The following is a 16618-nucleotide window of genomic DNA, read 5'->3' as shown; positions in this document are numbered from 1 at the left end:
AATTTTCAAAATAAAACACCCTGTGCAGACTCCCAATTGTATAAAAACGAAAAATTACCAGATCATCATTTTTCTCAAAAGCTTCCATGTCATGTGGCCCACTGACTTCTGAAACAGATTCTGTTTCCATAAAAAATATATAATAACTAGAACTGCAAGCAGTTATGAACGGGGGCAGGCCCCCCCGCACGACTCGAACCCCGCGCACTGCAGAGCCCACGGAAGTTGGCCCCAAAAGATGACGGCTTGGGGCAAAAGTGAGGACACAGGCCAACATCTGAGCCATGGTATTTGCTGTAATGGGAAGTGCACTGGAAGTGCAAAAGGCTGAATGTGTACCGATTTGGATTTGTTGTAATAAGCCAAGCCCACACTGACCAGTCATGACCACCTTCAAGATATTGCCTCAGGATTAGCCCTACATCCTACCGACCAAATTTTAGCAAAATCGGTGTAGCTGTTCAACAGATATAAACCTCAAATATTTTAGCGCCCCTAGTGGCCAAAATTCTTTAAATTCGTCTCATTCCTCGCCAGTCTCATGACAACCAAGGATCTCAAATTTGGTGTTAATAGCATTTAGTTTGACCGAGATATATAACAGTTTACATTTTTATAGCTAGTTACAGAAATTTGTTCTCTAAAAATGTGAGTATTTTTTGACTAAGCAACATTTTTTTGATAATTTTAGATCAGGTCCAGCTGAAGAGTGTACGCGCCAAGTTTCACGCAGATCGGACAAAATCCCAAGGAGGAGTTTGAAAAAGTAGGTTTTGCATGAGGTATCTGGAGGACAACACATTCTGACCTACTTAGGTTAGATTCAATCATGACTAATTGATTTTCATTGTGTGAGTGAAGGTCCAGGGGGTGGGCTTTCCAACTGTGAGGGCCAAAGGTAACGACGATAAAGTGCTTAGCTAAGTTTGCCTTGCACGCCAATGGTGGGAGATGCTTAAGACAGGTCAACTCCTCTTTCAGTCTATGGGATAATTTATCAAAGTGACCAATTAGAAGAAGTGGGTGTGTACTGGAAAAGGGACTCTAAAGGCCCATGCAGGAAGAGAAGAAGGAGGGTGGCACTTGGTAGATCTCCTTGATCAAAGGCTGATAGGAGTTCTGATAGAGCACAGGGCAAAGCATTTTGGCATTGCTTTGTCCACAGATTTGATAATATCAGACAGCGGCCACTTCTGATTGGACACAGGCTCTAGATTTTGTTTCAATAAGATTGTACTATCATTCCACCCCGCCTTCTTCCGCAGAATTCTTTTATCATCAAAACTACACTCCGACCCTTCGAGGAGGAAAGCCCAGAAAACTACAGGATAGAACTAGAAGGAATATGTATAAGTCCTTGGTCTAATGTATATTCAAGTGTTCTATGCCTTAATCATGTTTTAATTCTTTTTGAGTGATAAAATGATTTTAATCATGTCGCATCTTTTCCCGTAGACAAAATTCACTTTTAAAGCCATGGTGAAGTTTTGGGCTGTCACCCCTTTTGGTCCGTCTGCTGCAGGTCATAAAACAGAGAGACATGCTCTCTCAGTACTTCTTCTCACTCTCTTCTGCTCTTCACTTCTTCTGTTTCTCCTTCTCTTCTCTTCCCTCTTCTCCTCTTCACTCTCTCACTCCTCTACCTCTTCTCTTTCTTTTCTTTCCTTTTTATTTTTATTTTTAAAGTAATCTTTATTTTTCTATTTCTGCAACAAGCTCTAAGACAAGCGAATTCAGTCATTACTTTAAGTGCTTTACTTTTATTCAAGTTTTTAACAGAATGAAGATCTTTTTATCTTGATTTTTAATATATTGTTTAAAGTATCACCGCCTGATCCAAAAGAAGTTGAATTAGTTTAAGAATCAGAAACTTAAGAACCACCACTTGAAACAACAAAGAAAAAGTATTTTTCAAGACTATGATCATTGGATGAAGGACGTTGCAGTCATTGTCTTCTTCAGAAGCCTTGCAAGGAGTCTCCAACAAAAGAGACTTTGTGTGCTCCCAGCCGAGACTGACTCTGCCCCCAGCGCTCCCAATGCGGAAACCCTGCTGGGCCTTCGGACCAAGAGTTCCTCAACAAAGTACCGGCCTTCCCTCTATTTCCCGCTGTTGGACCGACGCGCCGTGCCGAAGTCCAACCCAGAAACTCTCAAGGAAACATAACTTCAGGACCTCCTGACTCCCAGACAAAACAGGCCGAACGTCTTCATACAGCTGGATCCACACACACTGAGAATCAGGGTTGGTGTCTAAAGTTCTGACTTCTGTCTAAGTTCTGACTTTCCTGTCTAAGTTCTGGCTTTCTATCTTATGAACTTAAGTGAATGAAGATTAGGGTCTTGTTAGTATTAAAAATGTACTCTAATGTAAATGTAAATGTACTCTGTACGTAATATTTAATGTATAAAAACCAAACTTTTCACTTCACCATCTGAACTAGCATCCTCCAACTACAAGGCAACATCATACTTTTTTTGGTCCGAGTAGGACTTGAACCGACAACTCTTCAAGTCCCCAAGATTGGCCACCACCCTTGAAGAAGGCAAAAAGATGGACAATTCACCAAATCAGTCTCATAAAACTCATTTACTAACTGTCAGTTTGTAACTCTGATTAATAATTAAGTTAATAACGACAACCAAAATTACCATAATGGCTAGTAACGGTCAAAGGAATTTGGAGTCCTTGAATAGCCAGCATGGAGTTTCAAACATCGTTGGCATTGTTTGTAGGCACTTGTACTGGGGTTTGGTTTTCTGCTTAGATTGTTGCACCTGTGTTGTCATCTGTGGTGGAGAGGGTGATATTGCCCTCAGGAAGGGGGCTGGACAGGGGTGATGTGGCTTGTGGTCCTAGCCTTTTGACCCCACTGTACTGTAAAGTAATTTTTATTCATTATAGCACTTTATGTTTTTATTAAGTATTAATGACCAGTTCTAGCAGAGAGCGAGGAAATTACAAATATGGGAACTAGTATGTACTCGTCAGTGGACACCAGCAGCCCAACAACTACTCCAGCCAACCAGGAATCTTCCTGGATTAGATGAACCATTCCAGTATATTTTTAGACTCAACTGTTCCACAGAGGATGCCATATCCACTGCTCTCTACTCAGTCTTCACTTACAGATCCCCAGAAATTTCAGATTGGTACCCTTACTAAATCTGTGGTTTGAAGTTAAGTTTCTCAATTGCATCTCTGATTGTTATGGTCTGACATCTACTATTTTTTACAGTCTGAATGTGTTCGCTTTCAGTTGTTTCAGGAGTTTTGAGTTACAGGTTGAAACCAAACATTTCCTGGATTTTGCTGCTTCATTGTGAAAGCTGTTGATAACAAAATAACAGGGACATTTTATTGTAAAGATTTATAAGAAATTAAATGTGTGAGCGTTGTTAGTAGCAATTCTTTCTTTGGGGAGGATCAGTATTTACAGTTGCTTGACCACAATTCATGACAAGCAACTAATTATTCAAGACCACGTTGTAGAAATAATAATCCCTGCTGTACTGGACTGACGTGCTGAGTCAAACCAAGTAAAGCAAGGCTAGCACATGCATGGAAAAGCTCCATTAGATTAATGACATCTTATGATACACATCCAAGAATAATGAGCATTGGTCCAAAACATTTATTGACTCCAACTGCACTGACAACTGATGTGGTTATAAGTATGATGGTATAAGGATAGAATTGTGAGAAGTGTTTCCCTGTCATCTAAAGCACACATGTGCATAGTAGCAGTTGATACACATTACAGACAAATAGCTTTCATACATTTGTTGTAACACATATTACACAGTAAACAGCAAAAGGTTAAAATTGTTGTCAGCTAAATGGTAGCTATTTAAGACTGTGGTAAATTAACATGTTTTTAAAAGCCTTTTAGTACCTTGAAGGAAATCAAAAATAAAGTGACATTTTACGTAACACACTCCAATTTGATAAACATTGTCTGACCAACCAGAGACAGCAACACCTTGTAAAGCACAACAGTAAAATGGTAAATAAAATAAAGATCAATATCACTATACCAGGAATATGTTAAAAACCCTATATGCACAAAGTAACTAACCCTAGAACATACAGATAAGGCCAACAATGGCTACTTTTTTGCAAAAAATACAAACTATGCCAATTCAAACCTACAAATTACCAGTAAGTAAGCTAGTAAGAGACACATCAAGCTTGACAGAAACATGTCTAGTAAAAGCTATATTTATATTATGGTTAGGTAATTAAAAATCTGGCAATTCTTTACTGTGCACTTCAAATATTCATATTCATATACTTGTTGCCCCTGTTGTTACGGGGCAGACAGTAACACTCAGCAGCTACCAGTATTTAATACAACATGATTCACTTATTGGACAATTTCGACTGGGAATGTAAAAGGTCAAATTAACCGATAGATCTATATCTGTCTGGAACTTCATTTGAAGAGGGAAAGAAGATTTCAGGTTTTCCCCTGTGGAGACAGCCATGACCAGATCTCAGACACTAAAGATTTTGTGTATTCATAAACCCAAAGGTAGATTTAAAAGATAGATAGATAGATAGATAGATAAATAGATAGATAGATAGATAAGTTTTATTTTCAGACTCAAGGTCCATACAAAAAATAAAAGCAAGACACACAGTACAAAAGGATTAAGAAACACACAATAAAATAAAATAAAAAAAAAAAATAAAAAAAAATAATCTAATGACTCATTTTTAAAAGACACTTGTACCAGTGCCCCCTAAACTGGGACGTGCAGCACGTGTCACTATACATAATGTTCACCATTGCCACAACATTTTGATTCTCAGAATCATTTAACCAGCAGATGAACCTGTGCATTACATTTCTCAGAACCGCTTGAAGTGTGTTCACTCCAGCACTCACAAACAGCTCACTCGCACTAGTCCATCTGGGCCTTTTTAAAAGTATCCTCAAAGCGTCATTGTATGCCACTTGCAGTCTCTGAAGGCTGGCTTTTTTATATTTCAACCACAGATGTGCAGTGTACATAGGTGAACAGTACGCTTTGAACAGAGTCAGCTTCACACCAACAGTGCACCAACCGAATTTACGCGCCAATACATTTGCTCGCACATACAACATACGACATTGACGAAAAATGTCCTCATCATCTGTCAGTTGGTGTGTGATCACATGACCAAGATATTTCACTTCATTACAGATATTTAGAACCTTACCTGAGAGTTTAAAGTCAGGAAAAGTCATATGTCTATCTTCCATGGTTCTGCAAATCATTATCACACTTTTTGACTCGTACTTTATATCATGTTGTTCTCCATACACAGAATAAAAGATAAAAAGAATAAATGTGACAGTATAATTGAAAGACCTTCCACCAGAGTTAGCCAAAAAGGGCGAAGCATCAAATTAAAGTGTCTTGAGTATCCAATTAATCAAATATCAAGGCTCTAAAGTCAAGTATCCTTCATTTTTCCTTTGGTCAAAGCAGGGGGCAAGAAGACATAGAGAAAAAATGCATCAGGTTCCCTATCAGTCTCATCAGTCTTCCTCTGCTTCCTCATCTCTTTCAGCAGCTGCATTGTTCCGCATTCCAGAGGGGTTAATGGAATCAAAAATCAAACTGCCTGCCAAAACACACAGAAAAAAGCAACATACAGGTGTGAGGGCGTACATGAGAAACACCAAAAGCATGGCTAGGGATAAAAGTTTTTGAGGTCCTACTTTCATCTCATCAGTTTGACACTCCTGTTAATATTCCACAAGGTCAGGGCAATTTGTAAACAAGAAGAAGTGTTTGTAAGAGAGAAAGGGGGCAAGACATTACAAAAAAACCTCATCCTTAAAGACTGCTTAATTCACTGTCATAGCTCACAACTTTACTGTTTGTGTCTACCTTCACCACTCTCATCAGCTTTGTTTTCAGGATACAGCAGGCAGCCATTTCTCATGTTCATGACTGACAAAGTCCAACACAGGTATATATACTAAGTCCGGGGCAGATTTGATGATGCAAATTAGGTTACAACAACTTGTTTCATGGATAAACAGCTAAATTCAGCACCACAGACAAAGTCCAAAGTTATAAATTATAAACCATTTTCTCTCCTTTCTCCTACAATTATAAGTCTTCTATTTTAACCCAATAGGGGGTCAACAAAGACCAGGGTGTTCTGGCAGATGTGAGAAGCAGGTATGGAGACAAAACTGTCAAGTGGCTGGTCATTTTGCTGAAGTGCTTTACTCAAGCGGTGAATATCCTCCTTTAATGGCGAGTACTGACATTTGCAGTCCACGCACACATTCATTATGGCTGAATTCAGTCCAAGAATAGCTCATAAAAACTAGTAAAACACCACAATCGATAAATATGGAACACTCATAAGAGCCAGATAACAGTGATTCAACAATCGGTAAAGAGTAGCTTTAAGTAACGATGATGTTAAAAGCTGAGTTTTTAGGCCATACAAAAACCCTGCATTAACTACCCAGTAATACTCTATCTGGCCATCATCATCAGTGACCAGCACTACCATGCACAGTAGAAGCTGCTGTTGTTAACACACATACAAGTTTTAACATCAGGTCTCTGGCTTGTTCTTAAAGTTCTTACAATTCTCTTTTCATTGCCTTTAGTCTGCTTCCATCAAACCTCCAAGCTTTCATGTGTTGTGTAGTTTTTGACTTTCCTGACATTGTCGGGAGACAGACTATTGCATGAGGTACATTGGAAACTATTTCTCAGCCTAGAGACCAGATCAGATGTGACCTTTATTTTGATCAACCAGGATACCTCTGGCATGCCTGGCATCCCCTCTAAAAATTGAAATATCCACCCATCTCCTTCACATCATGCCTGCTAGATCCTTTCAATATCAGGACACAACTCAAGCATCATTTATCTGACTTGTAATAGTGCTATGTGTTGCTTCTATGGGAGATTCTGGACAATATTGTTTTTGTTTGGCATTAGTGATATAAATGCCAGTTTAAGTGCAAGAACACACAGATATACAGCCATCATAAACATCAATGATCAAGTTATAAATCTAAATCTAAATATGTTAGATTTTAAATATTAGTATTCGATGAAAGCGTCCCATAACAACAGACCATATATACAGTATATGACAATTTGTCACAAGATGAAATTCCCCAAGTTGACCTAAAAGCGGGCTAAGTACACGTGTTAAAGTAAATCATCATAGGGTTGTTGAAAGGACGTTAGTTGCAACACCATAAAAAATTCATAGTGCTATGTAAGTACACCTATAATTTTTCTTGTGTGCCAGAGAAAAATACTTACTCACCTGCATTTTATGCCTGCCATGCTGAGCAACGTTCTTGAAGCAACCGTCTCTCGACGATCATGGTACATATCAGAAAGAAAGATCACTTCCCTAATACCTGGACACAAAGTGGGGAGAGATATTAAAGTGATACAGAAAGCAGGAGTGCAAAATACATTTAAGCCCATCCGTCCGTCCATCCATCCAACAGCCACACATCTGCCCCAGTAAAACCAGGCCAGATTTCCTATAAATATCATAACAGCCCCCATAGATGCCACAGGGATTATATCTGGAAGTCGTGCATGGCATAAATCCGTCGAAGAAAGCTGGGAAAAACAAAAGAATACGACGACAATGAAGGTATTACTACGATATATATAATGTGATGTACACCCCGAAAAAGTCATCCATGTTCTCAGCGTTCACTGTGCAGCCCATTTGCCGCTTCTTTACTTATTTGGTATGTGGTGTAATAGGTCAAATGGATGATGGTACAGTAGCAACTAGCTGAAACGGTGCATATAACCACCTACTGTGGCAGACATCTGTCCCCCCTAGGTGCTTGGATACTGGGGCAGTAGTCTAATCAAGCTATGACTGTAGCTTGATTCAAGTGTGCATGGAAATGTACTGACTGATACCTGAAATAGCATGCTCGTCAATCTCATTCTCCTTTATACAAACAAGTCACAGGTGTATTACAGTGCTTTTCATTGGCTGTCAGCATTTCTCCCACAACACCTGTATTTGCCCATGTTACCACAACAAAGACCCATTTCCACAATTGAGAGCATATTTTACATGTTAACACCCCCACTTGCTCTCACATTGTTAACTTCTTTAACATACGTTATAAGATTTTCTACCTAAAAATTGCATCATGTAATCTTTTATGACATGTTATTCTCCAAACATAAACTTTGCAAACTTACTCAACTTTATCTGTGTTGCAGGTTTTGTCTTCACATCTGCTACCATCTGGTCTGATGGACAATAATCCAGAATTAACTAATCATTCACAGTTGACCTTAAAAAGTGATATTTTATGTCAACATGTTTACACCTCTGTCTGCTTACAGGGCTCTTGCTATCGCTATTGTCCCCTGGATATCCTCATAAACCTTGAGTAGTGTTTACTGACATCAGTCAATACCCTCTAACAGTTCTACTAGATACATACACTCCTGTATGGTTGAAGCTTATGCCATATACTCTGCCTCACAAGTGGATAGTGCAACAGTAGGTTGCTTTTTGGTTTTCCATGAAATGTCAGGTCCATTTTCATTCAGACTTACACAATAACCAGTTGCACTACGTCAGTCAGTTACATCAGCCACCCAATCTGCATCACTGTACGCTTGGAGCCCTGGTTGCCCCCAGTTTGTATCCTTGAGAGGTTCGGTTGTCTAACTGTCAACAATAAGTAAGGTTTTTTGCTTTGTGTGATTACAATAGAATCTGTTTCTCACTAAAGCTGCAGCCTGCACTGCATAAGTCCAAAACTCTTTCTGCAACTCGCTCTCTATAAGCATAACTCTAGGGATGTCAAATTAACATTTTGGTGTGGCGAGTGTGGCACTGAGGTTTCATGCCTTATTCCAGTTTTACGGAGTAGTGCCTGAAAAATTTTCGTGTGAATGCCATACCATTGTCAGACTTGATAGTTTTGATCTTCTCATATGGGGCAACATCAGCGAGAAACTTCTCTGTCCCCTGCACTGTGTCAAATGCACCTTGTGCCATCAGCCAACTCCATGTAGTGTGTGTCAGTCTGAAAAGTGTCATCAAGGCTTCTGAACTTTGTTATATCCATGATGATATGTGAAGTTCCACCATCAGTTCTCTCTTCCTGACCTCACGTCCTTGCTAGATTTCTGCTGAATGCGTACTCTCTTGTTGCTCAGCTGCTCAGAAAAGTTTTTTGCGTCATCCCACCACTGTTTCTGTCTGCAGCTTGCATCTGGATGTGTGGTGCTTTTACACTGACTACACCACTGCTTGCGTTGAAATGTCCTTGCTTTGTGTCCTTTCTGGACACAAAAAAGCACACTATGTCTGCACCCTCGGCACACTTATTACAGGTACTTGCTGTAGCTGGTCTGGAACTCAGGTGCGCCCACACTTTCATGATGTTGTCATTGGATGCCATTGTGCACATCTTTTCGGGGTCCTCGTAGCTCCGTTGCTTAGCTTTGAATTCGACAAAGGACTCCTCCAACTCACTATGTGTGACGTGAATATTGATGTAGTGGCTAATGAACAGTGAAAAGTCGTCTGCTAAATGCCCTAAATGTGACTGTTTGGATAATTCTGGAAGTCCATTCAAAATCATTGCAATTAACAGTCCTTCACTTAAAGTTTCTCAAGCATTCCTTAGTGTTGTGATAGTTTTCTCTGCGCATATAACATAGTCCATTACACCCTCACTGTTCAGTGAAGTGAGTTCTGTATACAGGCTAATTATACGCAGCTTCCTTTTGCCTGCATAATAGTCTCTTATTATCTTTAGTGCCTTACGCCCATTGTCCGTGGCTTCTCGAATCATCAGTGACAAGCTTTTATCATCCAAAAACTGTATCAACTCTGCATATCCCTCAGTTTTTTCCTCCTCATCATCTATTAATGTGGCTTCTTCTTCGCCATTGTCATCATCTTTGTTGCTACTCTCATCTCTCAAAATGGTATCATTTAGTCCAAACAAGTTAATATGGCCCAAAAACTTGCTCATAATTTATTTGATCTATGTTGAAAGGTAGTTGAGACCAAGGACTTGTCAACCTTTTCATTCTTGGTCTTTTGCCCCTGCTGATTACTTTATTTAAATCTGACAATGAGGCCTTAGTTTGGTACATTGCAGTTGAATAATGGAGATTATGTCACTCATGACACCATGTACACCATCTTCTGAAATAAGAATTTTAAAAATGAATGCATTAAATAATGTAATCATGGCATAAACCAATGGTTCTAGAGTGGAATAGTCCAAAAATGGCATAGCCACCTGCTCTATAATAAAAAAAATTAAAAAGACAGAGTCGCATCAAATCATGACCTTAAAATAGAAAATTAAATTAATTCACTGATTTTGAGAATCATGACACCCCTAGTAATAACAGTACCTGACAGCCTTGGCCAACCTTTTTAATAATATTGTTAATTAAACCTGACAATCCAGTGACTATAACTTCAATATACAATTCAATGGCAAATATGAACTTAACTATATGAACGGTATCTTAGCTCAAAACAACTACAATTAACTCTTATTTTTGGTTGATTCTGGCCCTGGTGCAACCTCCACAGTCAATGATGTTAATATGAGGATAGTAAAACAAATCAAACTTAGTTTGACTTACCATTCAAATTTGTTACATGACAGCCAACAGCTAACAGATTTGGTGGCACGGTAATAGTAATTTTGTTGAGAAAGTCCAATTAATCAATATTCCCAATATAATACTATCGTACAATACAAATCAGGATTGGTTTAGAATTAGGGCTGCACGCTATTTGAAAAAACTTACATTGCGATTTTTTTGAACCCTGCGATATATATCGCGATGTGAAAAAATACAGGAATTTTCATCAGATGACCCGAATAGCACTTTATGTTATCTTCTTCTATGCTTCTATCTTGTGGACAATTAACCTGCACTGATCTCACCTCTTATTGTCAATGTTATAAGTATGGCTTCTGTCTGTGTTTTCGAGAAATTCTAATTATTATCTTTCATTGTTTGCTTTTATTGTGCCGGGACCTCAGTACATGTTTCGTTCTATCATTCGTGAATTGAATGACAAACAAAACTTTGAACCTTTTGAGCTCTCCATCTTAAAATGGAACATTCTAGCTTCATAATTAGATTAAGTAACTAACAATGAGTGATAAACAGGTTATTTAACGACTGAAATCTGTTTTTTGTTTTGGACGACAGGGTCGGATGCCTGGAGATTATTAGCGACACATCTACAAAAATATACCTGCATTTCAAAATGATAATCATATGAGCTCATTCATGAGTGCTTGCGCCCTCCCAGAACTCCCATTCCCCACGCTAGCTTGCTTTCATTTTCAAAACTTGCGTCCGTCCTTCGGCTGCATGTCGGGCGTCGGTATCAATTTATAGCGTGTCAGCTCGGGTGCGGGATGTAATTTGTGCTACTGTCAGAAAATGGGTCGGATGCAGTTTTAAGTATGGCGGGTGCGGGTTTGCAAAGACCCGTGCAGGACTATGCTGTGTGGTACCGACGTAAATAAAAATTAGTTGTGTTACCTCTCCTTGTGGCACAGAACATCTGTTTGGTCAACATCATCCTTCTTGTAGCCGAAATAACTCCAGATAACTGACATTGCCTTTCTTTTTGGCACCAAGTCTTGGTTTTCCCGATGTTCTCTTGTTCCTTGCTCATTTTTCCATGTTGTTACCAGCAACTCACTCCATGTGCAGGGGCTGGTCTGCTTCGGAACACTGATTTCAGAACTAATGTGATTGGTGGATCGCTGTGCATGCAGAGTCTGCATGGTGCCAATCTCAATCATTGAGACACTATAACAGCTTTAAAGGAGTCATCACCCGGAAATCGCAATTTCTCTCATTAAATCATGCATATTGGTGTTGGACCTCTGTTGAAACTTGCCTGAAAAGCTGGAGTTTGAAAGTGGCTTATTTTTTTCGCTTTGGCTCTTTTTCCGAACAGGAATAGCGCACAGTAGTGCGCGTTCCTAAAGCACGAGATTTTGACTCTGCTCCTGTGGTGACGTTACCACAGGAGGCTACTTGCATAAGCATCGGCTCACAGCCGTCCTCAGCCAGAGTGAGCACGCCGAATCTGCTTATTTCTCTGTCATTTTCACGCCATACATCGTCACCGCCAGCATTAAAACTCAGGTCTTACATGTAAAACACGAGTGTGAAAAGTAAGAAGGAAAAAAAAAGAATTTACCATTCAGAGACATCCTGCTGTAAACGTGTCTCTTCCACTGTCTCTGCCTCTTCACTCTCCTGTTCAGGTTCCGACTCCGGCTCGTACATAAATGCCTGAATTCTGTAAGGTTCGTCATTTAGTGTGTGCGCCATGACAGGGGGCTGTTTATGTTTTGGAGTCTGTGTGTGCATGCAGGCTCGCCCCCCATTCCGGCTCCGTCCTTCCTGCGGCCAATCAACGCGCGCCTCATTACATATTATTAGGCGAGTTCAAGATCAAGCAGTGCTGCATAAATCGTGATGCATGCTGGTTAAAATGTGTCCACGATGACCTGGATGGGAGTGGTTTCTGCTCCGCATCTGATGTCACATGACCTTAAGTTATCGCGGGAGCGAGGCTGCTGCAGAGCATTCACGCAGTTGCTCTCCAGGTGCTGCGCGACCCCAGACCCACCTTCATGACGTCAGGACTTTGCCCTAATTGGCTCTCATCTACGCTCACGTATATGACGTGTGTTTCGATGAATTTACATATCCATAAGGTCTATGCCTTAACTCAAATATCAAATACTTTCAGATAAGTAGCAGTCGTGTGGCCGCACCTATGGATAGTCAACATGAATAAACCTATAAAATCCTTCATCTATCGCAACAGATGATGACGCGAAAGATGTCGTCAATAAACTGCTCAGTTCTGTCAGCTTAGGGTGATGATGGAGAAGTGGTTAACTGCTGTGTCCAGTGTTATCTGTACTATCCACTCTTATTAATTAACCCTTTCTGTTCCCGTCACATTAACAACACAAAGAATTATCCTGAGCTATTCTGCGTGTGATGAGATGGTGCAGCGGGACAAGGCATCTGATTCAGTCATTTGTTCTGATTATTGTATTTCATTCATTCAGTGAAATGTATTTAATTCATTGTGATGTTGCTATGAGAAAATGCATCATCTTATGTGTCTATAGTTATGCTTATTTGTTAAATGTAGTCAGCAAATTCCCCTCAGCTGTGATGTAATCATGCACCTAAGCACAGTTGTCATCATAATAATGAATAACTGTTGTAATTGTATTGTTATTGTGCAAGACTTACTATAATGTACCAGATAGACAAATTTCAAATGTATTTAATGGTGACATTACAAATAAAACAGAACATGATCATTTACAGTAAGACAACATTTAGGCTCTTCATCTACTCTTGATGCGCCACTGTGTGACCGTTTGAAGTGAAGTAATTTCAAAGTATCCAAATTTGAAGTTGTTATTGTGACAAAGCTGTCACATTCTGTTGTCTCTAAATATGAACTGTCCGTACATATATATATATATATATATATATATATATATATATATATATATATATATATATATATACATAAAAAGTAATCAGATGAACACATCCTCTGCAAAAAAACAGGCTTGACACGGGTCTTGATCCGCGGTCGTCTGCATGCAACACAGTAGCAGTTCCACTACTCTATTCCCTCAGCCCAAATGTTTTGGTTGACTAATATTTTGAACATCTCAGATTGAATAATTTCTGAAGGAGATTAATATGAGAAAAAGGCCAGCAAAGTTCCCATAGCATCAGGTAAGAAAACTGATCGCAGTCGTTGTTGATTGTAATCAAACATTAATGGAATTTCAATTTCCTCCTTCTTTGCCGACGAAGAAGGCAAACACCGCAAGCTCAGCCAGGTCACGTCACGTCTACGGGAAGAGAGAGTGTCCGACTTCATAGCAGCGTTTGTAGCCCCGCCCCTGCTGTCGCCAGCAGATCTCGCTGATGTGATCAGGCAGCAGGAGGTCAACTTGAACGCGCCCATTACAATGCACATCCGGACCGGTCAAAACCTCGCGCATAATCTCGCGTGAGAAAGTCGCGGTATGAAAAAGTGTCAGAACAAGCTCTATGTTTGATTTAAAAAAAAAAAAAAAAAATTCTAATAAGTTTTAAGAATTGATCCAAAGCGATCCAAGAGGGACTGGATATGTAAAAAACCAGGTGATGACTCCTTTAAATCAAGTAATCAGTATGAAGGCAAATGATTGCAAATTAAAAAATTATTTAAAAATGTTATTAATATACCTGCATGATGGGTCAGATGGAGTTAGGTATTAATAGCTAAGCAAACAATAACATCAGCATGAATGATTATACCTCGCGTTCTGAGTTAGAAAGTTAGATCTCCAAGCTGGATTGTCCAGGGCATGTTAACGTTACAAGAATTGTTCAGAGATACCAGTCCATCGTTCCCCTCAGTAAATTTGAGTTTTCAACTGTTTGAAGTAGCCTGAATTCAAAAAAAAAGGAAGAACAAAAGAAAAATCCTAATATTGACCAACATAGCAAAATGTAGGCACACAATTGGCAACAACTTTGAAAGGTTAAATCTTATCATTATACAACAAGTAGTTCCAACCAAGCAATCTGACTGGTCAACAAGAAATTTAGAACGTGCTCAAATCAGCATGACACACGCCTAACTCATTACTCAAAATATTACTCCGCCAAGTCTGTGTATCCATCTCCATGGCAACATTGTAACTGTCAGAGCAGGAAAGGAAACGGCGGAAAAATAGGCTACAAAATGGATCTAGTTGGGGGCCTTAAGCACATAAATAGGTCATTTTGTGCAAATTCATCTAAAAGCGCCAAATTTAACACAGATGTAGCACAGGTCATACTGAAATAATTTAGCTAGGGCGCCGGAGCCAGCGACCCTCGGGGCCAAGATGGTGGCCAAATCCTTTATGGCCTCTGCCCGAAAAGGGTTCTGACTATAAATTTTTAACCACATGAGCTACAAATACAAACTATATTATTCTTCTAACAATTTGACATAATATAAATATTGCCCTGCAATAATAATTGTGTCTTATTCTTTCTATTATGACTACACTTTAAAATGTATTCACCTGTGGTACACTGAAAGCATTTTCCTTTTATAAGGAAATGAATCAGCATTGAGAATAACCTTCAAAGTTGGGGTAAAAAAAGGATTTTCAACCACAGTCTTGACAAGAATACAGGTTCCAGACTTACACAAGCATAAATATAAATATGCCAATGGATTTCCTGTGGTCAATAAACATAAAATAGACACCACATCCTCATTTGTAGTGCATTTAGTTAAATATTTGTAGCCAAAACCCTTTTTTGGACAGCTGCCACATTTACTTTAGGGAACTTGGGGGGTCCTGATATACCCAATCATAAATGTAAGTATTCCAATGGGTTTCCTATGGTCACAAAAGGTAAAACAGACATCAAGTTTGTATTTATATCTCATCTGGCTCCAACGCTATGGCTTAATCTCTTTCAGGCGGCCATATTGGATTTGGCAGCCATCTTGGTCTGAGGGACCATTGGCTCGGGCGCCCGAGGTAAATCATTTCAGTATGCCCTCAGCTACATCTGTGCCAAATTTGGTGCTTGTAGATGAATTGGCACAAACAATGGGGTGTAAGGCACATACCACAACCAAAACTGTTGTTTTGAACAGCGGCCATATTGGAATTGGAGGAATAAGAGGTCCAGATGCACCAGGTCATTAACATTCCTTTATGTTTCCCATGATCAGTTAAGCTGAAAAAGAAATCATGTTTGTATTTGTTACTCAGGTGGTTCAAAAAGTTATAGTTGGAGCCCTTTTCAGGCAGCGGCCATGTTGGATGTGGCCGCCATCTTGGCCCCAAGGGTCACTGGCTCCGGCGCCCTAGCTAAATCATTTCAGTATGACCTGAGCTACACCTGTTCCAAATTTGGCGCTTTTAGGTGAATTTGCGAGAAAATTTGCCTAAGGCCCCCAACTAATCGGTTTGTAGTTAATTATGATTTATTTCGCGGTCTCAGTTTGGATGAATGGTTGGAGGAGGATGATTAGAACCAAATGACAAAAAAGGAAAGATTTGTGCCTATGTCACATAGGAGCTCAATCAACTGGAATTGTCTAGGAATGAACAGACTACGTCCCGATCAACGTCTATGAACAGTAGCCTACCGTAAATTACCAAATAATAGCTGGGTTTCAATTAACCGCAGGGTCCTCTTTAAATGCCGGGTACAGGTGTATATGTTGATAAACAACCGCCGGTTCCCAATAAATGCTGGGTCAAATTTTTTATTTTTTTTTAAATCAAGTAAGAAGACGTGACCATTGACAATGCACGTTTCTCCTCTTCGCCTTTTTCACGTATTGTGCTTGCTTTCTGTCAGTCAGTATCACATTGATGATTGCCATGGCTCCGGTACGGCAAAAAATAAAAAGTACGACTTTAAATTAAAATTTTCTGTTGTAAAATATGCAGAGGAAAAGACGTTTCTCTGTCGAGCCCAAGAGAGTGAGAGATTAGTGAAAAATTAAAACTGAGCTACAGCATCTGTCCGAGGAGGACAGCAAAAGGGC

The 16618-nt window shown here is 39.6% G+C and overlaps 1 protein-coding gene across 2 annotated transcripts in view; it reads right to left on the bottom strand.

Moving 5' to 3' along the window:
* The window catches only part of LOC115581070 (deoxycytidylate deaminase-like), a 163759-nt gene that overhangs the window by 95418 nt on the left and 51723 nt on the right, over positions 1-16618 (bottom strand). Inside the window, exon 6 of one of the 2 annotated variants that reach the window (XM_030415932.1) lies at positions 4715-5614. The exons of the other annotated variant lie outside the window; for it this stretch is intronic. Within the exon in view, the coding sequence (XP_030271792.1) occupies positions 5599-5614 (16 nt within the window). The 3' untranslated portion in view covers positions 4715-5598. Of the gene's footprint in view, positions 1-4714; positions 5615-16618 lie in introns of those variants that run through there. 2 annotated transcript variants of the gene reach the window in all.

Source organism: Sparus aurata, chromosome 1 (assembly GCF_900880675.1).
Source record: "Sparus aurata chromosome 1, fSpaAur1.1, whole genome shotgun sequence".
In the NCBI taxonomy this organism is placed as follows: domain Eukaryota; kingdom Metazoa; phylum Chordata; class Actinopteri; order Spariformes; family Sparidae; genus Sparus; species Sparus aurata.
The sequence above is the reverse complement of the archived record's forward strand: the minus strand, read 5'-3'. Positions and strand labels throughout refer to the sequence as shown.